A 27135-nucleotide genomic window follows, 5' to 3' on the forward strand; every position below is an offset into this window, starting at 1 on the left:
GGTGGCTCACGAGGCAGAGGTGCCTTGGCAGTTTATTGAGGGCGGGGTAAGGAGAGCATGACCTTTGGGTGTGGAGGCCAGGGCCTCTGTAGAAAAGGAGAAGTGACCAAGAGACACAGCCAGCTAAGGGAAGCCTGGGTGGGCGTGGGTATGAGAGAGAGGTGCCCCATTGTCCGTAGGTAACCTAATCCCCTCGCCTCCTGTTTCTTGGAAGCAGAAGCTCAAATCCCCTCCCAAATTCTGTCCCAGTCTGGGTGAACGGGCCTGTCTCCTCTTCTCCTGCGATGGGGCTGGTTTCTCCCCAAACTGGCAGGGATGTTGCTTCAATAGCTGCCACCCATCCATCACTCCTGATGCCAGGAGGGGCCCATTGCAGAGACCCTGTTTCCCAGCCTGGGGTTCCTGCTTCTTGCAACCGTATATCCTCTTTGCTCCCAGGGCTTGCTGAGTTGAGAGTTGAAAGGGTGGAGTTCGTCCACACACACCTTTGCTGGGGTGGGTTGGTTGGTTGGTTCACGAAATCAATGTCAGGAAACCGGTGCTCGCCCCATCATGTCGGCACACGCCTTTCCAACTCCCAACTGGGGGCGGAGAGGGGGCGAGGGCGTGGCTTCGGTGGGGCAGGAAGACCTAGGTTGGGGCCTTGTTGGACAGGTAAGCGATGAGCGCCACCACCGCTCCGATGTAGGTGCAGATGCCGAGGATGATGGACAAGACAGCCAAGGCAAAGGTTTGGCGAGAGGCCGTCCACGCTCCCGGGTAGTCACCCTTGGCGGACGCCTTGTTGGTCTGGGGAGAAAAGACAGCGGATTTAGTATCGGGAAAGGTAACTGCAGGGGCTCAAGTTCCTGAGCCTAGAACTTGGCAAAGACTGTAGCTATTGTTTTAAGGTAATGTGGCCTGCGGTACCTTCAGTGTTAGCTGCTATTGGTAAAACCTATTGGTGCTTCGCAATTTTCTGACTAGTTGCAGGACCTTATCCAGACCTAGCAGAGTAAACGCAGAATCCATGGATGCAATTGACGACTTGGCTGCAGACAGGATAGACGAAGTAGGAACCAGGAACTTATAGTTAGGTGTTTATTATATACAGTGGACTATTTACAGGACTAGAACACGGATCTTTAGCTTGCTCTCTCATACACGACTCACAACTCCTACACTGACACAGAACTCTGAACTCGAACACTGAACTCCCAGTTAGTAGGCCATTAATTATCATTCCCTTGAGAGAGCTTGACCAATCAGGGAGCGGTCTCCATGTCTTTGTTATCACCAGGCAGACGTACTCCTTCAGATTGCCTTCTGGCTGTCTGCCAAACCTTAATTGACTCTGTGTGAGTAGCTGCACATACACAGTTTCCCAACAGCTGCATGGGCACCAGGAGTGGTGGTCATGCCGTGCACCCATGGGGGTGGGGAGAGCCCCCTGCTGTGTGCCTTTTTGTCATCCCCTCAGGGATGACACCCAGGGCAGACCGCCCCTGCTGCCCCCCTTCCTACGCTCCTGGATACATGATGCACCAAATGGCATGCACAAACTCTGCAAGCTCTTGACTGCTGCTTCTGGGCTCCTCGCGGCAAGGATCCCATCTCACATTCCCAACACCCCCTTTCCTTCCTTCCTTGCTCTTGTACAATTCAGCGAACTTAGACAAATGACGTCTCTCTAACCAAGCGTTTGGTGGCAAGTCGATTTCTGCAGCTTGCAACCAGCCCTGCTCTCCATCTAATAAATTTTATTAGGGTTTGTAAAGAAAATTGCAAAGAGTGTTGTCGAACGCTGCCTTTTGTCCGAACTAAAACATTAATCCAGAGGCAGAGAGAGAGAGAGAGAAAAGAAGGAAAAGAAAAAGGAAGAGATAAAGAAAAAGGAGTAGAAAAAGAATTGGAGAGAAAAGAGGAGATGTTAAGATGCTAAAGAACTTCCGATTCTTTTGTCTGTCAGCTATATATAAACTTCATTCACTTCATCCACTCCAGTATAGCATCTATCCTAAACCCATCTATCCTAAACCTGCCCCCTTTGCTCAGCAACACCCACCTTTTGGGACAGGTAGAAAGCAGCGATGCCCAGTGGCCAGAAGCAGCACAGCATGGAGAAGACCGCCAGGCCCAGGTAATCTTGCGGCAGCAGCATGGAGAAGCTGCTTTCGCTCTCAGTATCGCTGTCGCTTGAGGAGTCATTCTAGGGAGGGAAGCGGAGAGCAAGCGTTGGCTTCGTTCATTCTGAGGTCTGGTGAAAGAACGCCAAGAATAGAAGAGCCCAGCTGGATCCGGTCAATGGCCGATCCTGCTCTCACGGTGGCCAACCAGGCGCCTCTTCTGGGAAGCCTGCGAGCAACTGCACTCTCCCTGCCATTTTCAGCAATGGGTTGTTAGAACCATTGCTGCTTCCAACTGCTGAGGCCACGCAGTGTGGTTCATAGATGTTGCTTAGCCTCCATGAGGCTGTCTCTAGTGGGAGGGAGTTCCATAGGTTATGTGCTCTGTAAGGGTGTGCTTTGTTTTGTCCACCCGAGCACAATTCAAAGTGTTTAAAGCCCTAAACGGCCTCGGCCCAGTATACCTGAAGGAGCGTCTCAACCCCCATTGTTCAGCCTGGACACTGAGGTCCAGCGCCGAGGGCCTTCTGGCGGTTCCCTCCCTGAAAGAAACCAAGTTACAGGGAACCAGGCAGAGGGCCTTCTCAGTAGTGGCACCCGCCCTGTGGAACGCCCTCCCACCAGATGTCAAGGAAATAAACAACTACCTGACTTTTCGAAGACATCTCAAGGCAACCCTGTTTAGGGAAGTTTTAATGTTTGATGTTTTATCGTTTTGTTTTTTTTTATGGAGTGGACGGAGCAAGCCCCTATTCCATCTGTTTTATCGTGTTTTTAATATTCTGTTGGGAGCCGCCCAGAGTGGTTGTGGAAACCCAGCCAGATGGGCGGGGCATAAATAATATATTACTACAGTGGTACCTCAGGTTACAGACGCTTCAGGTTACAGACTCCGCCAACCTAGAAATAGTACCTCGGGTTAAGAACTTTACCTCAGGATGAGAACAGAAATGGCGCGGCAGCAGCAGGAGGCCCCATTAGCTAAAGTGGTACCTCAGGTTAAGAACAGTTTCAAGTTAAGAATGGACCTCCAGAACGAATTAAGTTCTTAACCTGAGGTACCACTGTACTACTACTACTACTACTACTACTTCAGTTTCATTGGATGTCCACGAATTCTGGTGCTATGAGAGAGGGAGAAAAGGCTTTTCTCCATCTGCTTCCTCCATCATCTTATAAATTCCCATCCTCTAGCTCACTTTTTCTCTACGCTAAAAAGTCCCGAATGCTGCAAAAACTTTCTTCCTAGAGGACTCGCTCCCTCCCTTTGATCATTTCGACTGTCCCTTTCTGAACCTTTCCCAACTCTGCAATGCCCTTTCCGAGGTCAGGCGACCCAGTATTCCAAATGCAGCCGCACCATAGATCTGTTCAATGGCATCGCGGTTTCAGCAGTTTTGTTTTCAATTCCTTTCCTAATGATCCCTAGTGTGGGATCTTTCACAGCTGCTGAGCACTGGGCCAGCATCTTCGACAAGCCATCCACCACAACCCCAAGGTCGGGCATTGCCAGTTCAGAACCCATGAGCGTATATGTGAAATTAAGATTAGATAGATAGATTAGATACCGTATTTTTTGCTGTATAAGACGCACTTTTCCCCTCCTAAAAAGTAAGGGGAAATGTGTGTGCGTCTTAAGGAGCGAATGCAGGCTCCATGGCTTCGCGTTGCTTTCGCTGAAGGCAGGAGAGCGAGAGGGGTCAGTGCGCACCGATCCCTTTTGCTCTCCTGGCTTCACTTCGCTGGAGAGGTGCTGCGCAGCTTTCCCTCTTTGTGCAGCGCCCCTTCAGCGAAGCAGGAGGAGAAATGGAAGGGGTTCTGTTTCTCCTGCTGCTTCGCTGAAGGGGCTCTGTGCAGAGAGGGAGAGAATATTTTTTTTCTTGTTCTCCTCCTCTAAAACTAAGGGACGCAGGTGGTGTTGTGGGTTAAACCACTGAGCCTAGGACTTGCCAATCAGAAGGTTGACGGTTTGAATCCCCGCGATGGGGTGAGCTCCCGTTGCTCGGTCCCTGATCCTGCCCACCTAGCAGTTCAAAAGCGCGTCAAAGTACAAGTAGATAAATAAGTACCGCTCCGGCAGGAAAGTAAACACCGTTTCCGTGTGCTGCTCTGGTTTGCCAGAAGCGGCTTAGTCATGCTGGCCACATGACCCAGAAGCTGTACACTGGCTCCCTCGGCCAATAAAGCGAGATGAGCGCCGCAACCCCAGAGTCGGTCACGACTGGACCTAATGGTCAGGGGTCCCTTTACCTTTACTATTTTGGTCTTTATAGGTTTTTAGTGCCTTTCTAATGACTTTTTAACCTTTTAAACTTCTTGATGGTTTAATGCTGCTTGACGTAACTGCTTATCATTGCCTGCCAACAAACAAAGAATCCAGCTTGTTTGACTCACCGAGTCGCATTTGCCATTTTACTGCCCGCTCGCTCAGTTTGGAGAGATCCTTTCTATAGCGTCTGTAATCCCTTTCGTTTTAATGACTCCGAACTCTTTTCTCGCCATCAGCAAAATCGGCCACTTCTAGCTCTAGATGGCTTATGAAAAAGTCCCAATACCAATCTGAAGGTATTCTACACCCCTCCATTGAGGTAACTGTCCATTTATTCCTACTCTTAACCAGTTGCTGATCCAAATGGATGCATTTGTTCCACACCTGCTCATAACATCCTGCTCTGGCTCTCTGCTTGTGGAGTGGCTACTAAAATCATGTTTGGTGTGCAGAGAATGGACAGAGGGTTTTTTCTCCCTCTCATTATATGAAATGCAATAGGATCCATATTTAATGTAAAGGTAAAGGGACCCCTGACCATTAGGTCCAGTCGTGACCGACTCTGGGGTTGCGGCGCTCATCTCACTTTATTGGCCAAGGGAGCCGGCGTACAGCTTCAGGGTCAATGGCATGTTGCAGAATTTGCCTGCAAAAACAACACCAGTGTAGAGGGGCTTCAAGAATTGTCCAAAAGCGGCATCCTAAAGATTGAGAGGTACGAGCAAGGCGTGATGGCCACATCTCTCAGACTTTATCCTCAGTCCCTGGTACTCAGAGCAGCCATGTCTAATACCATTATTGGACCTAGTCTCCCAGCGTAAAGGTAAAGGAACCCCTGACAATTAGGTCCAGTCGTGGACGACTCTGGGGTTGCTGTGCTCATCTCACGCTAGAGGCCGAGAGAGCCGGCATTTGTCCACAGACAGCTTCTGGGTCATGTGGCCAGCATGACTAAGCCGCTTCTGGCGAACCAGAGCAGTGCACGGAAATGCCGTTTACCTTCCCGCCAGAGCGGTACCTATTTATCTACTTGCACTTTTGACGTGTTTTCGAACTGCTAGGTTGGCAGGAGCAGGGACTGAGCAACGGGAGCTCACCCCCTCGTGGTGATTCGAACCGCCGACCTTCTGATCGGCAAGTCCTAGGCTCTGTGGTTTAACCCACAGTGCCACCCGCGTCCCAGGACCCATATTTAGGAGAGAGTAAAAGGGTGCACTGAAGGAATGAGGTTGATTTTAATGGCAAGTCAAATATTCCCCTTTGGAGATCAGCAATTTCGCATTTCAGCTCTTCACAAACTCTTGGGTGGACACCATTCACATCTGTTGATTTGTTTATTTTTTAACTTGTCAGTTAAAGTCTAGAATGACATTTCTTGCCACCGCTATTTTCCTCAGTTTTTCAGACTCGGGGGGAAAAAAATCAGTCCAGGCACACGTATCTGACCTACATCTTCCATAGCAAGATGCAGAGAATTCATTCAACTCTCCTGTAATCTCCTTATCCTGCTTTCGCACCTTTACCTCTCTTGTCGTCTAACGGTCCAACTTCCCTTCCTAGCTGGTTTGCTGTTTCTGATGCACTTAAATATTTTCCAAAATTAGTTTTGCTGGTTATAATGCTAGCATTTTTGCCCCAATTTCTAATATTCTGTTTGCAATATGGTACCTGTTGGGTCTTTGAACCTATATACTGCCATGTCAGGCTAAATTTTGTTCCCACCAGTAAGCTTAGCAGAACATGACAGGAAAGGTCATCAGACATGTAATGCAAAAATCTGCTGTACAGGTAAGGAAGTATCAGGAAGACAGAATAAAATGTCGCCTGAATGTAGCCTTCATGTTTTAGCAATATGCTCCTGAAATTATTTTTTCGCTTCTCCTATTGCCCATCTGTCTGTCTGTTTCGTGAAAGTTTACGTTCTGTTTTGTTCTCATTTGGATAAAACTTCCATTTTTAGTGAAAGGGTTTAAGGTCACTGAGAAGGAGGAGGATTGGTTTGAGAAGATATTGAATTATTTGGGTAGGTTTGAACAATTTGGGGCAATTAAAATGTTAAAACTTAAATAAACCTTGTGGAGGGAGGAGTGTTAAGGTATATAGAATTGTACATATGGTTGATTTGAATATGTTATTATTGATTATGTATACCCAATGTATCAGCCGCTTGGGGGTTTTCACTGTTTGTGTTTTGGTTATTGGTAAAAAAAAAAAGGAAAATGGAAAAAATGAAAAGAAAAAAAAACTTCCATTTTTTAGAAGGGAGCTCCTTTGCTTCTAACAGATTCCTGGCTCACTCATTAACCTGGCTCACTCATTAACCATCTCGTGTGATTTCGGCGAGATCTTGCGAGATCTCGTTGGAAATCAGTGCCAATGCCTCACCCTACCTAATGGGAGGGCCGGCCCAAGGTGTGGATTTGGTGCTTCCTATGCCCAGCAGCTGAGCTTCTGTTATCGTGGCTGGATGCCCCATACCTTCTCTCAACTTCCCCCTATCTAAAAAAACACCTTGCAAACTTTTTAATAGTAAGCACCGCCAACTGTCCGCTTCTGTTCTGGTCCGAGGGGAGCCAAGTCTACCTTCTTCCTTATAACCTGTCCAGGTGGTGATGATACTTCCCAGCTTCCTTCTCCTTAATTTAGTTTTTATTAAACTGTGTGTGTGTGTGTGTGTGTGTGTGTGTACATATAGCACCTCCACTTTCAATTCCTATAGTCTTTTTCATACATTTGGTATGAGACACTATTGTCATTGTGGGGAAAGAGAGAAGGGAGGGGAAATAAACTTTGGTTCTACAGTGGTACCTCGGGTTAAGTACTTAATTCGTTCCAGAGGTCCAATCTTAACCTGAAACTGTTCTTAACCTGAAGCACCACTTTAGCTAATGGGGCCTCCTTCTGCCGCCACAGCACGATTTCTGTTCTCATCCTGAAGCAAAGTTCTTAACCCAAGGTACTATTTCTGGGTTAGCAGAGTCTGTAACCTGAAGCGTATGTAACCCGAGGTACCACTGTATTGCAAAGTGCTTGTGCAGGGTGTTTGAGTCAGCGTCATGTGGAGAGGTCCTTTGTTTGTTTGTTTGTTTGTTTGTTTGTTTGTTTGTTTGTTTGTTTGTTGGCACCATGGGAGATTGGAGCGTCCAGAATTTGGTCGCCTCAGCGACGCCCTTGCAGAACTTAGCAAGGAATGAGTTGGTTCTGTCTACCTTTGGTTGTGGTTTGTGGCTAAAGTTGGCCCTCCTGCCTTCTGCCCCACCAGTCCCAATGGACACCAGCCAATGCTATCCATACCCAAGCTCTCCTCCTGACACCACCCGCTCAGAGTGCAATGCGCTCTACGTGGGGCTACCTTTGAAGGTGACCCGGAAACTACCACTAATCCAGAATGCGGCAGCTAGACTGGTGACTGGGAGCGGCTGCCAAGACCATATAACCCCGGTCTTGAAAGACCTACACTGGCTCCCAGTACGTTTCCGAGCACAATTCAAGGTGTTGGTGCTGACCTTTAAAGCCCTAAATGGCCTCAAAGGCCCAGTATACCTGAAGGAGCGTCTCCACCCCCATCGTTCTGCCCGGACACTGAGGTCCAGCGCCGAGGGCTTTCTGGTGGTTCCCTCACTGTGAGAAGTGAAGCTACAGGGAACCAGGCAGAGGGCCTTCTCAGTGGTGGCGCCCTCCCTGTGGAATGCCCTCCCATCAGATGTCAAGGAAATAAACAACTGTCTGACTTTTCGAAGACATCTGAAGGCAACCCTGTTTAGGGAAGTTTTAATGTTTGATGTTTTATCGTGTTTCCTCCCTGCGAGAAGTGAAGCTACAGGGAACCAGGCAGGGAGCCTTCTTGGTAGTGGTACCCGCCCTGTGGAACGCCCTCCCGTTAGATGTCAAAGAGATAAACAACTACCAGACTTTTAGAAGACATCTGAAGGCAGCCCTGTTTAGGGAAGCTTTTAATGTTTAATAGACTATTGTATTTTAATATTATGTTGGAAGCCGCCCAGAGTAGCTGGGAAAACCCAGCCAGATGGGTGGGGTATAAATAAATTATTATTATTATTATTATTATTATTATTATTATTATTATTATGGCTTCCCATTGGGGCATCCGATTGGCATAGCTGTCAACGTTTCCCCTTTTTAAAGGGATATTCCTTTATTCCGAATAGGATTCCTCGCAAGAAAAGGGAAAAGCTGACAGCTATGCCAATTGGCCACGGTACAATTTGTGCCTTTTGCTACTGACAGTAGTGGCGATTCAGGAACGGGTCTGACGCCTCCTTCCGCAAGAGGTGAGCCACAAGCTTCTGCTCCCTGCGTTTGAGGCCTCTCGGCCAAGCCCCCCCTCAAACCCCAGCCCTTACCTCAAGGTCCGGAGACTCTGTGTCGCCCACTTCGTAGCAGACGGTGTGGATGTCCTTTTCCACAGGCACCTTCCTGGGCAGCTCCCCAGCCTCCTTGCTGTCTCCAAAGGCGGTTTCGATATAATCTTTCTTCTTCCAGCCTTGGGGGTTGCTGGATTTCCACAGCTCGGGGTACAGGGTGGGTTCCGGGGTGCAGAAGGGCTCGACTGTCCTCTGCAGGCTGCTAGGGTCCAGGAGCTGACTGGGAAGGATGTGGGGTCCGGGCTGGAGCCAGGAGAGGCTCGGGGGCATGTGATGGGACAGGAGTCCGGAGTGGTCCTGGGGAGCGACCCGACTCAGCATTCCGCCCCGGAGGGTGGCTCTCCCGGGGGACTTGGCCAGAAGTGGGTGCTGCAGTTCATGGATGTTCTCCATAGCACTCCTGGGCGGAATGTGCTGGATGCCCTCTTCTCCTTGCTGTCAGTTAAGGCCGAGTGAGTCTCTCGCTTCGGTTAGCTTGGGGAGAAGCAAAAAAACAGCAAAGCGTTTAGCGCCTTTTATATGGGGGAAAATGTACACATCGCTCCACCAAAAAGCTGTCTTAAGAGGCACACTAATAACAGATAGCAGATAGGGATGCGGGTGGCGCTGTGGGTTAAACCACAGAGCATAGGACTTGCCGATCAGAATGTCGGCGGTTTGAATCTCTGCAATGGGGTGAGCTCCCGTTGTTCAGTCCCTGCTCCTGCCAACCTAGCAGTTCGAAAGCATGTCAAAGTGCAAGTAGATAAATAGGTACCACTCCGGCGGGAAAGTAAACGGCGTTTCTGTGCGCTGCTCTGGAAGTGGCTTAGTCATGCTGGCCACATGACCCGGAAGCTGTACGCCGGCTCCCTTGGCCAATAAAGCGAGATGAGCGCCGCAACCCCAGAGTCAGTCACGACTGGACCTAACGGTCAGGGGTCCCTTTACCTTAATAACAGATAAAGCCAAGATCCACAACCCGTTCCCAAACAACTACAGTGGTACCTTGGTTCTCAAACACCTTGGCACTCAAACAACTTGGAACCCAAACACTGCAAACCCAGAAGTGAGTGTTCCAGTTTGCGAACTTTTTTTGGAAGCCGAACGTGCTGCGTATTGAGTGGTACCCTTCCGTTTTGAGTGTTAAGCTTCTGTTTTGAGTGTTACGTCGAGGTCTGTTTTTGCTATTTATTTTGCATTTTAGTTTTTGCGGCTTCTTTCTTTTGTTTTTGTGACTGTGTGGAACCTAGTTCAGCAACTGATTGATTGTGTGACTGCAGTACATTGCTTATTGCTTTCATTTTATGGATCAATGGTCTCGTTAGATAGTAAAATTCATGCTAAATCGCTGTTTTCGGGGTTGTTTTTAAAAGTCTGAAACGGATTAATCCATTTTGCATTACTTTCTATAGGAAAGTGCACTTTGGTTTTGGAACGGACTTCCGGAACGGATTAAGTTTGAGAACTAAGGTACCACTGTATAGTTAAGGGATACCAAACTGTGATCCACATCCTTCGTTCAGGAGGCCTGCATCATGTCTGTGGCTGAAGGCTGGAGAGAAAACATCTGTCTTGTTCAATATTTGTATTGATTTTTAAATTGTATTTTAATTGCTGCTTTTATTTCTTACAGATTGTGTTCTATTGTATTGTGATTTGTATTTGACGGATTCCAAATTGGAATACAATGAATACAACCGATGAGAAACAAAATGAAAGCAGTGAAAAGAAGATTAAGAATCATACAATGTCTAGTGCAGTGTATTACGACTGCTGCAACAGTAATGCAGCAGGGTCTGTTAAGACCCTTAGTGGTTTTCAAGGTGGGGGGGGGATGGTGGGGACATGGGCATAGCCAAGGCGGACCGGTGGGGGCGGGGCAGATCCACTTTTTTTAAAAAAGCATTGAAAGTACTCAATTAACTGAGGTTCTCCCCCCCCTCCCGGAGAAACCTCCCCCCCATCAAAGTCTGCCCCCTGTAATGTCCGCTAATGGGGGGTACAGTCACCCATGATTTTGCCAAAAAAACTCAACAATTTGGAGGGGGGTGATCTCCTAAAGAAAGCTCAACAACTTTGGCTGCCCCGCCCCCAACAAAAATCCTGGTTAGGCTCATGGGTGTTGGGGAGAGAGATTTGGAAACCACTGGCTTGAAACCGTAAAACAAAGATAAAAATCAGTAAAACTTTTAAAACAAATAAGGTACCCCTGACCATTAGGTCCAGTCGTGGCCGACTCTGGGGTTGCAGCGCTCATCTCGCTTTACTGGCCGAGGGAGCCAGCGTACAGCTTCCGGGTCATGTGGCCCGCATGACTAAGCCGCTTCTGGTGAACCAGAGCAGCGCACGGAAACGCTGTTTATCTTCCCGTTGGAGCGGTACCTATTTATCTACTTGCACTTTGACGTGCTTTTGAACTGCTGGGTTGGCAGGAGCAGGGACCGAGCAATGGGAGCTCACCCCGTCGCGGGGATTCGAACCGCCGACCTTCTGATCGGCAAGTCCTAGGCTCTGTGGTTGAACCCACAGCGCCACCCGCGTCCCCTTTAAAACAAATACAGGCAACAAATACAGGCAACTAAATAATGCATCGAGATAGGCTGGCTGAAACAGGTAGGTTTTCATCAGGAGGTGTCTAAAACAATAAGGGAGGATGCACTAATGTCTTAATTATTTCATTTCTATCCCACTTTGTTCTTCAAGCAGTTCAAGGTGGCAAACATAGTTCTCCCCGTCCTTATTTAATCATCACTACCACCCTGTGAGGTAGGCGAGGCCGAAAGGCAGTGACTGGTCCAAGGTCACCCAGTGAGCTTCATGGCTGGGGGGGGGGATTCGAACCCTGGTCTCCCAGGTCCTAGCCTGACACACGAACCACTACACTACACTGGCTTGCAGAAGATGGTTTACATTAAATGCTCTGAAAATTTCAAAATACTGTGCAAAGATCATAGCTGTAGTCGTTGAGGTGAGGTGGAGCAATCTCTCCTTCTCATTCTGCTGTTTTCCAAACCCAAATCAAGCCCCTTGAATTTGTGTGAAACTGAGTCCCTGTAAGTTAGAGAACTTTCTCTTCCACCACCCTGAGGCTTAGGAAATCTCTTTGTTTAGACTCGCATGGGTAGGCAAACTAAGGGATGCGGGTGGCGCTGTGGGTTAACCCACAGAGCCTAGGACTTGCCGATCAGAAGGTGGGCAGTTCGAATCCCCGCGACGGGGTGAGCTCCCATTGCTCGGTCCCTGCTCCTGCCAACCTAGCAGTTCAAAAGCACGTCAAAGTGCAAGTAGATAAATAGGTACCGCTCAGGCGGGAAGGTAAACGGCGTTTCCGTGCGCTGCTCTGGTTCGCCAGAAGCGGCTTAGTCCTGCTGGCCACATGACCCGGAAGCTGTATGCCGGCTCCCTCGGCCAGTAAAGCGAGATGAGCGCTGCAACCCCAGAGTCGGCCACGACTGGACCTAATGGTCAGGGGTCCCTTTACCTTTAGGCAAACTAAGGCCTGAGGGCCGGATGCGGCCCAATCGCCTTCTCAATCCAGCCCGCAGATGGTCCAGGAATCAACGTGGTTTTTACATGAGTAGAATGAGCCCTTTTATTTAAAATGCATCTCTGGGTTATTTGTGGGGCCTGCCTGGTGTTTTTACATGAGTAGAATGTGTCCTTTTATTTAAAATGCATCACTGGGTTATTTGTGGGGCCTTCCTGGTGTTTTTACATGAGTAGAATGTGTGCTTTTATTTAAAATGCATCTCTGGGTTATTTCTGGGGCATGTTCATATTTTCCCCCCAAAATATAGTCTGGCCCCCGCAAGGTCTGAGGGACAGTGGACCAGCCCCCTGATGAAAAAGTTTGCTGACCCCTGGTTTAGAGAGCCAGCCGCTCCTCTCAGCAGCCTACAAGACTCCTTTCCTGCCACAAAACCCACCCCACTCTTTGTGAACCAGTTAGTTGGGACAGAAAACTTGGAGCCAGTCCATTTGTATCTCTATATTTCCAAACCTGTCTCTATAGATATATCTCAGAGGTAGCCAACGCAGTGCTTTGCAGAAGTTGCTGGTTCTGAAAATCTGTTTAAAGTTCCACTTCACTGGCATCTGATATCCCTCAGGCTGAAACCTACATGCAGGCTGATGTGAGATAGTGACTTTTAGAGATGCCAGGCTGTTCCTGCTAATTTTATCTGCATCTTTTGGAATGGATTCACAAGAAGCCTTGTTGAAAGAATTGCTGAATACTACAAAGGGACATTTTGTCAAAGGATGTAGAGATAACACAAAGTTTGGCGACGGCAGAAAAAAATGCTTTATCAGTGTGAAGTGGAATTTAAGATGAATGCTCCAGACTTCCTAGATTGCTTTCATATAGTCCCTTTTATTTATGGATGGGGTTCAGCTCTCATAAACGGAAGCTGAGGCAGTACATAAATTTCTGGGATGTGCCATTTGGATTTTAGGTGGGGTTCACTTGAGTGCTCCGTACGATTATTTTTCAATCCCTGCACATAAAAAAACTAGCCTGTCGCAGTGAAGGTTACCCTAATCTTGCCCCCCTGACACCATCTGTATTCTTAAATGCGCGGATTATATTTTATTTTTGTACAACGTTCTCACATGTCAGCCTGCACCGGCAGTCTGAGATGGCAGCAATTCAGAAACAGCGATATTGTCTCATCTACTGTTTGGGTGAAATAGGCAGGGATGGACTTAGGCAACAGAGAGCTGTTAGCGAATGCGGTGCTAAATTAACGTCACTAAGCAGTATATGAATTGTGCTGGCAGAAAGTTCTCGCTGAAGGAAAAACAGGTACATTGCCCAAGATTGTTGTGCAGCTGATTGCACAGCAAAAACCAGCTGTTGCGCACCAAGAATTGGCTTTTGTGCAACAGACTTCTGCTGGCATAATTTTGTGCTGGATTCCTTTGTCGCCCACCCTTTTAATTCTGTCATCCACTACTGTCATCCAAGTACTGTTTTTGGGGGACAGGAGGTGGGCAGGTGTGGAGGACTCCCTGGTCCTGAATGGGGTAACTGTGCCCCTGAAGGACCAGGTGCGCAGCCTGGGAGTCATTCTGGACTCACAGCTGTCCATGGAGGTGCAGGTCAATTCTGTATCCAGGGCAGCTATTTACCAGCTCCATTTGGTACGCAGGCTGAGACCCTACCTGCCCACAGACTGTCTTGCCAGAGTGGTGCATGGTCTAGTTATCTCCCGCTTGGACTACTGCAACGCGCTCTATGTGGGGCTACCTTTGAAGGTGACCCGGAAACTACAACTAATCCAGAATGCGGCAGCTAGACTGGTGACTGGGAGCGGCCGCCGAGACCACCTAACACCGGTCTTGAAAGACCTACACTGGCTCCCAGTACGTTTCCGAGCACAATTCAAAGTGTTGGTGCTGACCTTTAAAGCCCTAAATGGCCTCAGCCCAGTATACCAGAAGGGGCATCTCCAACCCCATGTTCTGCCCGGACGCTGAGGTCCAGCGCCGAGGGCCTTCTGGCGGTTCCCTCATTGCGAGAAGCACAGCTACAGGGAACCAGGCAGAGGGCCTTCTCGGTAGTGGCGCCCGCCCTGTGGAACGCCCTCCCACCAGATGTCAAAGAGATAAACAACTACCTGACATTCAGACAACATCTGAAGGCAGCCCTGTTCAGGGAAGTTTTTAATGTGTGACATTTTAATGTATTTTTAATCTTTGTTGGAAGCCACCCAGAGTGACTGGGGAAACCCAGCCAGATGGGCGGAGTACAAATAATAAATTATTATTATTATTATTATTATTATTATTATTACTAGCACGCAGATCATTGGATACAGCCCAGTTTCTGGACTTAATGGTCTGAAATGGAGAGCCCCTCTTTTTCAATAGCAATGGGTCTTCCTTTGTTTTCTTTGAGATGTGGGAAGCCAGCCCTGCAGTGTTTGGGGGAGCCCCTGGCTATTCCGCTGAGTGGTGGCCTGGGCCTCTGCCCCCAAAGTCCTGCCCTGAAGGTGCCACTGGAAATAGACCTATACCATCACCTTTGGAAGACAGAGAGCAGGGGGGGAAAGTCTATTGAAAACTTGTTTATGAGCTGCGACGATAAATACCTTGAAGATGTCAATCCATATGCTGTGTTTTTTACCACATTGCACTGGGAGTCTGCTTTATCGACCAAACAATCCACTTTATTGATAAGTTGCCGGGTGAGCATTTTATGTATCGTGTATTGTTTGCAGTTTTACATTTTCCTGGTTTTTTGTTTTAAAAATTGCTTTTATTCGCCACAAGTTGCTTTGAGGCTCTTTCTTTTGTATAAGGCAACCGATAAACGCAATAAATAAGAATGCAGTTTTTAAAAGGTTTAAGTTAATCCCCGAGACTTCAGATGTAGTGGCAGGCAAATTTGGACGGCAAAAAGTGGGAATATTGAAATGGTGATGAGGGATTATTCGTAAGTAACATCGGCTTAAATTGGAGGAGGCTTGGGAAGTATGCAGGCTATATTCCTCTGCTTATTATGGCTCATTAGAATTGGCTGGTGTTTCATCCCTCCACCCCCCCTACCCCCCCATCTGCAACCTTTACACAACCCCTACAGCAGTCGACTGTTCCAGAAAAAGAACAGCGTTTGGCACTTTCCGGTGGCACACTGCCATCACGCAACTGTAGTCGCTGGATGGGAAGGGACATTCAGAGTTTGTCCTTTTTTAATTCCTGTCAGGGCTCCCACCAACTCAGAAATCCACGCAGCGTGAAATCCGGTGCAGGCACATGGGATTTCCGTAGCAGGAACAGATTGCTCAGCCAAACATGCGCAGAGGTTCACGCACTGCACAGATGCGTAATGCAGAACCCCAAAACGATCTTTTAAATGATTGGGAACGAGACAAGCTGCCCGCTCCACACAAAAAAAAACCCTTTACGTGAAAGCGGGATCGTGTAGAACAGGCCCTGATGCCATCAAAGGCACAAATAGCGTTGGTGCTGAACTTTAAAGCCCTAAACAGCTTTGGTCCTGTATACCTGAAGGAGCGTCTCCACCCCCATCGTTCAGCCCGGACACTGGGATCCAACACCGAGGGCCTTCTGGCGGTTCCCTCATTGCGAGAAGTGAGGTTACAGGGAACCAGGCAGAGGGCCTTCTCGGTAGTGGCGCCCGCCCTGTGGAACACCCTCCCTTCAGATGTGAAGGAAATAAGCAGCTATCCTATCTTTAAAAGACATCTGAAGGCAGCCCTGTTCAGGGAAGTTTTTAATATTTAACGCTGTAATGTTTTTAACACTTGATTGGGAGCCGCCCAGAGTGGCTGGGGAAACTCAGCCAGATGGGCGGGGTATAAATAATAAATTATTATTATTATTAAATAACCATGAATGAACGTCTGGAGGGAGCCTTGGTCTTAATAATGTTAAACATTTCCATAGCTGTTTCAGTTGTAATCCTTACAAGAACCCTGTAAGGTAGACCGGTAGTATTATGCCCTATGTTGCCAACTGAGGCTGAGAGAGTTAAGAGTGGCTGGCTTGAAACCACCTACTGCGCACACGACAGAGGCGAGTTTCACACTGAGGGCTTCCTGAATGGTACCTCTGCCTCTTAGGCACTGCACCACAATTCTGGAAATTTGCAGGTAAGCAGAAACGTCGTCCACATGGAAAGGGCATTATCTACACGAGTTTCCGCCTGTTTTGTTTTTGTATGTTTTGGATCCCATCTGAGCTCGGCTCCTCCCATGCGCTTTTGCCTGACAAAGAGCTGTGTGTGACTCAGAAGCTGGCACACTGCTTCGCATCCCCCGACACACACACTCGACCAGATCTGAGCTGCTCTCCACAGCCCTGGCTCCATTAAATGGCATCTTTGGTTTAGGTGACTTGCAGAAACGATGGGTCAAATTTCTCTCGATAATTTGTGTCAGGGTCAGAAGGAAAATGGGCTGATGGGACTGTAGCCTAATCCAGCCAGGACCCTGAGCCCAGACTGTGACTCTCTCTCTCTCTCTCTCTCTCTCTCTCTGTGTGTGTCTGTGTGTGTGTGTGATAGAGAGAGAGAGAGAGAATAAATTGGGGGATAGGGATGGAGTCAGAATTCATTCTGGATTTAAGGAGACCAGACTGGGTCCTTTGTATATCTTCATCCCAACTTACTGACAGAAATACGGACAGTGTACAGAGAGTGACTTACAGAGCAGTGAACTGAAGCAGAATACAGTGGTACCTCGGGTTACAGATGCTTCAGGTTATGTACGCTTCAGGTTACAGACTCCGCTAACCCAGAAATAATACCTCGGGTTAAGAACTTTGCTTCAGGATGAGAACAGAAATCGCGTGGCGGCAGCGGGAGGCTCCATTAGCTAAAGTGGTACCTCAGGTTACGAACAGTTTCAGGTTAAGAACAGACCTCCAGAACAAATTAAGTTCTTAACCAGAGGTACCACTGTACATAATTGTACGGGGTTTTATGAAGCACTGTGCCAAAATTTATTGAATAGTAAATCTGCTTCAGTTGTATGGTTTATAGTCATTATGACGGCTACTGTGAAGCTTGACAAATTACTTTACCTTCTGTTCCTTCAAACTCTCCTGTTGCCTGATTTATCTCCACCTCAGAGTCCCTTGTCTTGTATTCCGTTAAGGGTTTCCTCCCTCATCTGAGGAAATCTTTCTCATTTCACGGGAATCATAGGATGGCACAGTTGCAGGGTCATCCAGCCCAACCCCTCTGCAACGCAGGAATCTTTTGCCCAACATGGTGACTCTGAGATGGGGGATAGATGGGGATCCAGTTTCCTTGTGCTCTCTCAACAACAGGGTTCAAAGCCAGACTTTCTATGAAACTGAGCAGCCTCACTGACTCTTTGTGTGTAAACTTGAACGACCAAGAGTAGCAACTAGGCTAGGATTGGTTCAATTTTAGAGCCACGGCACTTGGATTTATTTTGCATTCTGTTTCGACCTGCCTGCTTTTTCATACAATACAGTGGTACCTCGGGTTAAGTACTTAATTTGTTCTGGAGGTCCGTTCTTAACCTGAAACTGTTCTTAACCTGAAGCACCACTTTAGCTAATGGGGCCTCCTGCTGCTGCTGCGCCGCCAGAGCACGATTTCTGTTTTCATCCTGAAGCAAAGTTCTTAACCTGAAGCACTATTTCTGGGTTAGTGGAGTCTGTAACCTGAAGCGTCTGTAATCTGAAGCGTATGTAACCTGAGGTACCACTGTAATAATAATACAGCGGTACCTCGGTTTCCGAACGTTCCTGTTGACGAACGTTTCGGTTTTTGAACACTGCAAACCCAGAAGTAAACGCTTCCGTTTTCGAACGTGCCTCGGAAGTCAAACGGCTTCCTTTGAGTGTTTGTGTTCTTTTTCTCAATTTTCTTTATTAAATTTGCAGACTGTCCTTTGTGCCTCAGTTTTCGAACGTTTCGGAACTTGAACGTTTCTTCCGGAACGGATTACGTTCGAAAACCGAGGTACCACTGTAATTTAATAATGATTTTATTATTTATACGCTTCCCATCTGACTGGGTTGCCGCAGCCACTCTGGGCAGCTTCCAACAAAATATTAAAATAATACGGGGGGGGGGAATGAACCCTCTACAAGAAAAGATTGCTACAAAGGATGCTGCTGGCTCACTTGTGCAGGGACTGCAGGACTCGGAGACAGTTCCCACATGACACGCAACCCAGGGAATGCCTTCTGAGGGGAGAGAGAGTGTTTCTGAAGAGAGGGAACGAAACCTTTCCCTCAGTGCTCAAACAAGCGCATGTTGGCATCGAAAGATCTCGGCTCTGTTTGGCAACATTGGCTCTGACGTGGGGAACCTGCAGTGCGCCACAGCCTTGCCAAGATCTGTCGAGCTTGTTTGTTTGGTTTCTTTAAAAGTGAAAAGGGAAACCAGGGTGTTAAAAGCCCAGAACTTGCAGGAGTCACTTCCGCCGGAAGGAGGACAGCAGCTCAGTGGCAGAGCACCCAGAAGGTCTGGGTTCAATCCCTGCAGGCTCCAAGTAGGGCTAGACAAAGCTCCTGCCTCAAACACTGAATAGCCGCTGCCGGCCAGTGCAGGCAGTATGGGTGGTCTCTGTGCTCCTGTGTTCTGGTTCTCAGCATCGTCCTAACCCGCGGAGCAGGCAGCATAGGGCAGCTGTCCAGGGCAGTTGTGTTATTGGGCCTCCATCCTAACTGGGAAATCCTTCAAGAGGTTAAAGGAATCTCCCCTTCTCTCTCTTGGGCAACAGAGTCTGATATGGGGGAATTGATCCCACCTGCTCCATTCACTCAGATGGCATCTCCCTGACTCTTTGCTTCCTGCAGGAGAACAGAACGGAAGTCTCCTGTTCACCCGGATGGAGCCGGACAACAAACTTTCCACGTGGAGAAAATAATAATTTTCCCCAGCCACTCTGGGCGGCTCCCAACAGAATAATAATAATAGCAATAAAAGATAAAACATTAAAAACTTCCCTAAACAGGGCTGCCTTCAGATGTCTTCTAAAAGTAAGATACAGTGGACCCTCTGGAGATGAATGTAATTCGTTCCAGGGGTCTGTACATATCCTGAAAAATCCGCAAGTAGAGGCGCTGCTTCTGTGCATGCGCGCGGTGCGATAGAGCACTTCTGCGCATGCGCGCATGGTGAAACATGGAAGAATACACTTCCGGGTTTGCTGCGTTCGCAACCCGAAAGTTACATTACCTGAAGGTAACGTAACCAGAGGGTCCACTGTAGTTGTTTACTTCCTTCACATCTGATGGGAGGGCGTACCACAGGGCGGGTGCCACTACCAAGAAGGCCCTCTGCCTGGTTCCCTGTAACCTCACTTCTCGCAATGAGGGAACCGCCAGAAGGCCCTCGGTGCTGGACCTCAGTGTCCGGACACCCTCCGTCTTCCCAGGCACAACATCACATAAAGGTAAAGGGATCCCTGAATTAGGTCCAGTCGTGGCCGACTCTGGGGTTGCGGCGCTCATCTCGCTCTATAGGCCAAGGGAGCCGGAGTACAGCTTCCAGGTCATGTGGCCAGCATGACTAAGTCGCTTCTGGAGAACCAGAGCAGCACACGGAAACGCCATTTACCTTCCCGCCGGAGTGGTACCTATTTACAGTATCTACTTGCACTTTGATGTGCTTTCAAACTGCTAGGTTGGCAGGAACAGGGACCCAGCAACGGGAGCTCACCCCGTCGCGGGGATTCGAACCGCCGACCTTCTGATTGGCAAGTCCTAGGCTCTGTGGTTTAACCCACAGCACCACCCGCGTCCCACAACATCACATAGTAACTAGCAAATTCATTCATTGTGTTTGTATCCTGCTGCTTTCCATTACGGGACCCCAAGTCACCACACACGTCTGTGTGGTGAAGTGGTTAGAGGACCTGGGAGAGCAGGGTTCGAATCCCCACTCAGCCATGAAGCTCATGGGGTGACCTTTGGGCCAGTCACACTGCCTCTCACCTCAACCTACCTCATAGGGTTGTGGGGGATTGAATGAGGAGGGGGAGAACCATGATTGTTTTGGAGAAAAAGGTGGGTTGTAAAATATAATATCAATGCAGTCTCCATGATGGTCACCTCCCATTTAGGCACGAACCAGACCAACAACCAGGGAGGTGGAAGCCTCATTTTCCTTCAGACCATAACTTGGGACCATATTTTTTTGCGGGGGCTGGGGGAAAAGCAGCCCTGGAAATTAATCTTCTAAAGCAAAATAGTTTGCCTGCTCTGCCACCTCGCCAGCCTCTTAAACGGATCTTCCCTTCCCACTCGCTGGGCTTTGAACCCAAGGCTCCCATCACATGAAGGCCGCCTCTTGCGCTAACCACTGAGCATCCCTTCTCCTCCTAGGAGTTGGAATCGAACTCCCAACCCTGGCCACATTCCTGCTCTGAATCTCCTGCCACACGTCCCGAGTTCCCGGTTAAATTAAATCGGAGTGCCTTCACGCATCTGCACTGCCTCGCTCTCTTGGGAAACCGTACAGCAACGGAAATTATTTTGGGATGGAGAGGAGGAGGAGGATGAAAGCAAGTCCCTGGAGATCTTGGTCTTGACTGTACTTGGATGGCGGTGCCAGCAAATGCCCATGAATCACCGCCGCTTTCCCAAAGCAGAGGCGGCACAGAGAAAGCGAGGAGAAGAGATTCAGCTTTTTATCTTCTTCTCAACTTGGATGGCGGGGGAGAAAATTGGCAGAATGCTCCCCGTCTTCCTAACCCCACACGGGGAGGTAGGCAAGCTACAGTCTCCTGAGCCACACAGCGGGGTCAGGGTCAGGGTCAGGGTCAGGGTAACTGAAACAACAGTTCTGAGGCCTTAAGCATTTGCAGAACATGTTTCCAAGCGCTCCTAGGAAGGGCCGAAGAGCCCGGCTAGGTTTCACTTAAGCATCCAGCGAAGCCCCAGTGTCCTGTTTCCAACAGAGGGCAGCCACAAGCTTTCTGGGAAGCCCAGAAGCAAGGGTGTGAAAGCCTCGCTCAGCAGCAGGGCACATGCTTTTGGGGACAGAAGAGTCCCGGCAGGTTCAGCCCTGGTAAAGGTAAAGGGACCCCTGATCATTAGGTGCAGTCGTGGACAACTCTGGGGTTGCGGCGCTCATCTCGCTTTATTGGCCGAGGGAGCTGGCGTACAGCTTCCGGGTCATGTGGCCAGCATGACTAAGCCGCTTCTGGCGAACCAGAGCAGCACATGGAAACGCCGTTTACCTTCCCGCTGGAAGGTATTTATCTACTTGCACTTTGACGTGCTTTCGAACTGCTAGGTTGGCAGGAGCAGGGACAGAGCAACGGGAGCTCACCCCGTCGCGGGGATTCGAACCACCGACCTTCTGATTGGCAAGTCCTAGGCTCTGTGGTTTAACCCACAGCACCACCTGCGTCCTGGTACCTCCACTTAAATAACAGGGAACAGGGTCCACGTGAAAGGGAGGTTTCTGCTGGAGAGCAGTTGCCAGCCCAAGTTGGCAATGTTGGACTAGATGGAGCAAGACTTTGACTCAGTGTAAGGGAGGTTATACCAAGGCTGGGTGGCCTTTGACCCTCCAGATATTGATGGACTACAAGTCCCATCATCCCTGATCATTGGTCATGCTGGATGGGTTAGGAATCCGAAAATGTCTGGCGGTTACGGCTAGGGCCGGTGAGAGAAGGCATCCAAAAAGAGCCCTGGTTTATTCAGTCATGAGAGTTACAGCCCTACAGCCCTCGTTTGTCCCCAACGTCTGGTAAATCACAGGTAGAGTGCCTCTGAAGAGAGAGGCTCCATTTAGCCGCTAGCTTCCACCAAGTCATTAACCTGCATTATATCAAGCTGCTCAATAAAGGAGGCTGGCATTGTTTTACGACCTCCACCCCAAAGTGCAGCTCAGTGGGGCAGACAGTGGAGAAGCTGAGGGAATAGGTGTTTGCCTAACTTTGGGGCTGAGCCTAAAGTGAGGTTTAATCTGAGGTCTTCCCACCTCTTCCCCACGCTGGCTCTCACACCGAAGTTTGGACCTTAGGCTCTGTGTGTGAAATACCTGTGCCCCTCCAGATATCTGCTAGACTCGGTCTCTCATCCTTACTATAATTTATTGCTTTTATATCCCTCCTTTTTCTCCCAGGAGCTCAAGGTGGTGTTCTCCCCTCATTTAATCCCCACAACAAACCCTCTGAGGTAGGTGAGGCTGAGAGGCAGCGATTGGCCCTAGATCACCCCGTGAGCTACATGGCTGAGTGGCAGCAATAGAATCCCGGCCTCCCAGGTCCTAGTCCAACATTCTAACCATTGCACTGTACTGCCGTGAGCACTTCCTGACCATTGGCCTTGCTGGCCGGGTCTTCTGGGAGCCAGGAGGACCACAGGTCTCTCACCACTGCCTTAGGCTGCATCAGAGTTCACCAGGATTTTGCCCCAGAACCTGTTTTCTACCCAAGGCGTATAAACCGAACCCTGATGCCATGAAGCAAGCAAATATTCCTATAAAACATTTAGACTGTCAGTCTTCCCCAGCCCAACCAGGAAAGTGCAAGGGATGGAATTTAGAAGATTGTGCATGGAAATCATGTGCTCTGTTGCTGAGCTGTGGCATCTGAGCATGTGCAGAGTGCCTTCCCTTTGCTGCTGAATAATCGGACATAGCTCCTATGTCCCTTAGAATTTTGGCAAAAGGCTTCGGGTCACAGGGCAACTATTATAAAAGTGTTGGCATTTAACACCAGCCACTGGCATCTCGGAAATGAAACGCTTTGGCCAATTATTCGCAGACCATCAGTCTCAGCCAGCATGGCCAATGGTCAAGGGTGAGCCACAGGCCTAGGAGGTTGTGGCTTTCTGGATTCCTCATGTACGGAGCAAAAACTGGTGGATCTGCCCCAGGCCGGAGGTGGCCAAGTGACTGGAGCACTCATTCCAAACGCGAGGAGCCATGGGTTCAAATCCTGCCTGGGCCGCTGAATTTGCAAAGCCTGATTTTCACCATATGTTTCAGCCCGAATGAGAAATATACTGATCGGTCGATAAAAAAACGCATTCCCGGTTTCATGGAAACGGCCCCCTCCTCCTCCTCTCCCCGATGACATGCACATATGGCTGAAATCGACAGCAATATGCGAGGGGGTGGTGAAGGGCCTAATTGGACAGATTCCCTCCGGTCCAAAGCTGAAGCCAAAACGATGCTTCGTTATATGTGCAAGCAAAATAGACACACATGTTCAGCCCTCCCTGTCAGATTTCATGCATACGTTTCTCTTCGTCTTGTGCTGTTGCTGCGCGCAGGTTTTGCACATGGAGCGAAGGTGAGCCTGAAGATATGGAGTCCTACTAGATATGGATTTTTTGGGGCTGTTGGGAGGGGGGTAAAACTAGCCTTCCTGGGTACCCAAGGTGGTTCAGCACCTGTTGTGCCATGATACCCAGGTGATGGGCTAGATTGAGTTAGTTTGGGTGTCCAAGCCACCATAGGTAAAGGTAAAGGGACCCCTGACCATTAGGTCCAGTCGTGGCCAACTCTGGGGTTGCAGCGCTCATCTCGCTTTATTGGCCGAGGGAGCTGGTGTACAGCTTCTGGGTCATGTGGCCAGCATGACTAAGCCGCTTCTGGCAAACCAGAGCAGCGCACAGAAACGCTGTTTATCTTGCCGCTGGAGTGGTACCTATTTATCTACTTGCACTTTGACGTGCTTTCAAACTGCTAGGTTGGCAGGAGCAGGGACCGAGCAACGGGAGCTCACCCCGTCGCAGGGATTCGAACCGCCGAACTTCTGATCGGCAAGTCCTAGGCTCTGTGGTTTAACCCACAGCGCCACCCGCGTCCCTTTTCCAAGCCACCATAGACATCCCATAATCCATCTTCAGCCGTGTGTGCCAAGGAGTGAAGGGGTTTGGGGTAGGGGATCAATGAGTCATAAAGACCCATTTTCGCTCCCCCAGGAGATTAAATGCGAATGCCGAATTTCTGGTCTCGCTCATGGCGTCCATCGCTTGCCCGAAGGCATCACTGACCACTTAATGTGTTTTTCGGATTTCCATACCACCCTTCGAGACGCAATTATCAGAGCTGCGGTGGCAAATGTTAAAATAGAGCAAAATATACAATGGGAAAATCAGCGACGTCATAAAAACCAGCAGGGTTCTATTATTCCTTCCCAGCCAAAGCATCTCTTTCTCTCTTTCTCTTTTGCTGCCTGTTGCTGGTGAGGAGGGAGCAAATAAAACAAGCATTTTAATTAACCGGGCAGAGCTCCAGAATTAGCATATAAACTGGGCGTTCCGTTTTGGCACTCGCCAGAGATCAAGCCCCCCCCCCCAATTATTGATGGAACTGTAGGACCGTTTCACACCTTGTGCTGAAACCAACCCAGGTTTGCTGCATTCTGTACACACTCCTAGCCGGCAGGGAGTCATAATCGACCCTGGATCTGAAAGGAGTGTGCTTAGATAATGCACTTGTTTTCGTCACAACCGCACATTACATAATGGGGACCCCACGAGAACCTCCATTTTCACACGCACGGGGGCGAGAAATTCGCTCGTTTGTTCTTCCCGGGTTCTAACGGGAACATGATACAGAGTAGTTCCCCAAACACATTAAGCTATACAGTAAGTCACAGGAGACTGGAGAAAGCTTACTTTGCATCAGATCAACTTGGGGTTAATCAAAGACATCCGTTTGTGACTCAGCCCGATGACACTTTTGGTGCTTGCCACGTGGGGATGGCGTTACGTGCAAAAGGGAAACCGAGTGTACATTTGGGGCAAGGAAAGCTGTACTGAAACTGAGTTCCTCAACTCTCACATGAGAAAAACAAGCTTATTTTGATGTGCTGTTTCCCCGAAACGGACAAAAATGAAGTAAATTATGCAATGCACTGTTATCTTTCAGAAAGTCGTCGCCCCAGAGTCTGAATATGGCAGCTATTTCAGATGCCTTTAAATGAGAATGGAAAAGATAATAATTCAGAACACAGCAGTTGATCTGCAGCTGTAATTATATAAGGCGTGATGGCTTAGAGAAACCTCAATGTACAAGGGCAGTATACCCCTAAATGCCAGGGGGCGGGGGACAAGCAAGGAAGGGCTGGGTCTTTGGGCCTGTGAGGTTCAGAGAGGCACCAGCTGGCACCAGCTAGATTAGATCTCCACTTCTCTCTCCATATTGATCCCTTTCAATATCCTTGCACCTTGTTTTGCTCCCTGGGCCCTTTCTCTCAAGAATCCGAAGAGGATCTGGAGAGGTAGTCTGGGGGGGGGCCCTCTTTCCAGAGAGCCACAGTCACAGGAGCAGCAGCAGCGATGGGTCAGCCCCCACAAAGGAGCTAAATCTCCAGCAGTCTTTCCTTGCACATTGACGGTCTCTATCGATCTCCTTCCTCCTTCCTGCTCAGAGCTCCCACACGAAAGAAACTCTCTCTCTCTCTGTGTGTGTGTTTGAGAAAGAGAGAGCTCTGGTTCCTTTGCCCTCGGTTCTCCAGCCCACACACCTGCTGTGTAAAGACTCGGGCATGATGCATCCCTTCTCCATCCCAGGGCTGGCGAGTAGAGAGAATGTCCCCAAGCTGGGAGCCGCGAAAGGGGGCACCCTCTTGCCACCAGGGGCTGGCAACCTTTTAAAACACACGCACACAAGAAACCCACTCTCTGGCCAACTCCGTTTCACAAATCCTTTGCACGCTTCCCTGAGACTCCAAAGATGCGCTCGGCTCCCAGCGCTCCTGGCCCGACCCCTCTCTCTCGCCCCCCCCCAACAACAATAAGACAGAGGCTACGGTTAGGGGGCTCAGACACCTCTCTGGGGGTTGGGGGGGCTGTGCTGTTTAAAGGGTGTTAAGTGGAGTGGGAGCTACCTGCCTGCCTCCCTGCCCATCACCCTAGGACGCTCGTCCTCTTGGGTACCCAAGGCTCACCATAAGAAGCCCTGCCCTGGTCTGGAGTGACTCCGGCTTCACCCAATTACCCCCTCGCTTCGCCACCAAGCTTAATCTCATTAATTCCACCATCTCGCCGGCTCAGCTGTTGAGAGTCAGAGAGAATCTCTCTTCAACTTCCAGATTTAGATTTGAGAACAGCGAGGAGGGCAGGAGACCTAAGTGTTGTTTTTTTGGTGGGGGGCAAAATACAGGGCCAATGGGGCACTCCAAGTCTGGGATGGATAAGAGTGGGCAAGAGGATTGGCTTTGGGCTTCTCCTTAGGGGGGGTTGGACTAGATGGCCATTGGGGTCCCTTCCTATTCTACGATCTGATGAAGACTTGCAGTCAGGGAGGTTGGCACCACCTGGGTAGCCCAGGCTGAGAGGGTCTTGGGTTTGGCAAAGTCCACATGAGAAAGAGAGAGAGAAAGAGACCCTTACCGTGCTCACTGCCAGCGTCCCCGTGGCAAGCACCTGTTTGCCACCCTCCAGACCTCCGCGGGCTGCATCCTCTGCAAAAGGGTGCCCATCTCTGCCCGGCCCAGACACGATGATGCCCGGTCAGGGAGAAAGTTGCTCGGCTTGGGTGCCAGCCAGAACACGCAGACCCTCCTCTCCAAAAAATGCCAGGGTCCCGTCAAGAACTCCTGCGGTGAGCTTTGGCACGATGCCCTTGCCACCCTCGGCGCTAAGGGTTAGGTTTGCCAATCTGTGGCAATCGGCGGCTTCCCCAAGGCTTGCCACGAAGAAGAAGGACCAGTGGCACGAAGAGGAGGCGGAGGAGAGAGGCAGAAAGTCCCCTCCAACGTGGTGGCTGGCCGGCTCCTCTGCCTTCTGCGCGGTGCCAAGGCAGCTGCCCAGTCGCCTACAGCAAGGCTGCCATCCAGCGCTCCGGGAGCAGCTGTGCGCCTGCTGCCAAGATGCGGTGGCATGAGCGGAGCCCCCCTTCTCTCCCCCCTCCCTCCTTCCCACCCCCAGATCTGGATGGAGGAGGGGGGGAGGGAGGAGGGGAGGGGTTGTCTGC

At 49.5% G+C, this 27135-nt stretch overlaps 1 protein-coding gene across 1 annotated transcript; it reads right to left on the bottom strand.

Moving 5' to 3' along the window:
• Positions 1 to 27135, bottom strand: TMEM91 (transmembrane protein 91). The gene is made up of 4 exons (XM_053397793.1): positions 26553 to 27135; positions 8739 to 9233; positions 2045 to 2188; positions 1 to 789 (listed from the first exon to the last, which is right to left on the bottom strand). Exons 2-4 carry the CDS (start codon positions 9150 to 9152, stop codon positions 631 to 633), a joined length of 717 nt encoding a protein of 238 aa, XP_053253768.1. The 5' UTR covers positions 9153 to 9233; positions 26553 to 27135; the 3' UTR covers positions 1 to 630.

The sequence above is a fragment of the Podarcis raffonei genome, chromosome 8, assembly GCF_027172205.1.
Source record: "Podarcis raffonei isolate rPodRaf1 chromosome 8, rPodRaf1.pri, whole genome shotgun sequence".
NCBI lineage: Eukaryota > Metazoa > Chordata > Lepidosauria > Squamata > Lacertidae > Podarcis > Podarcis raffonei.

Excerpts from the sequence above, each read along its gene's own strand:
- TMEM91 (XM_053397793.1), bottom strand. The coding sequence starts at position 9,152 with ATGGAGAACATCCATGAACTGCAGCACCCACTTCTGGCCAAGTCCCCC. Across the intron at positions 2,189-8,738 it reads CAGAGTCTCCGGACCTTGAG|AATGACTCCTCAAGCGACAG; the intron begins GTAAGGGCTGGG and ends TTCCCTCCCTAG. Across the intron at positions 790-2,044 it reads CTTTCTACCTGTCCCAAAAG|ACCAACAAGGCGTCCGCCAA; the intron begins GTGGGTGTTGCT and ends TTTTCTCCCCAG.